Raw genomic sequence first — 372 nt, forward strand, 5'->3', positions numbered from 1 at the left:
CGCCAGGAGGGACGCAGACCCAGAGGCAGCATGAATCCCGGGGATGCAACTGTCCCCTGGCATCACCAAGTTTTCCCCCAAAAGAGGCACTGTCTGTGCCCCATGGGGTGTGGAGGAGGTGGTGGAGTGGCATCTAGGGGGCTCATGGTCTGGGAGTGCCACTGTGTCCTCTCCAGACCCACCACTGAGCATGCAGCAGGGTGGGAGCAGGTGTCCATGACCCTCCTGGGATGTGCCAACCCCCACCTCACCTTGAGGTACCTCCGGCGGTTCACGTAGATGTGCACCAGTGACCTGAACTTGATAAGTGTGCGCCGCATGCGCCGGTACCGCTGCCTGTGGGAAGGCACCTGTCACCCTCTGCCACCCACC

At 62.4% G+C, this 372-nt stretch overlaps 1 protein-coding gene across 1 annotated transcript in view; it reads right to left on the reverse strand.

The window, feature by feature from the left end:
- The window catches only part of LOC103806263 (unconventional myosin-XV-like), a gene marked incomplete at its 3' end in the record, with an annotated part of 9,963 nt that overhangs the window by 3,382 nt on the left and 6,209 nt on the right, over positions 1-372 (reverse strand). Inside the window, exon 22 of the mRNA XM_009078944.1 lies at positions 252-332. Within this exon, the coding sequence (XP_009077192.1) occupies positions 252-332 (81 nt within the window). The remainder of the gene's footprint in view (positions 1-251; positions 333-372) is intronic.

Source organism: Acanthisitta chloris, unplaced genomic scaffold (assembly GCF_000695815.1).
Source record: "Acanthisitta chloris isolate BGI_N310 unplaced genomic scaffold, ASM69581v1 scaffold21987, whole genome shotgun sequence".
NCBI lineage: Eukaryota > Metazoa > Chordata > Aves > Passeriformes > Acanthisittidae > Acanthisitta > Acanthisitta chloris.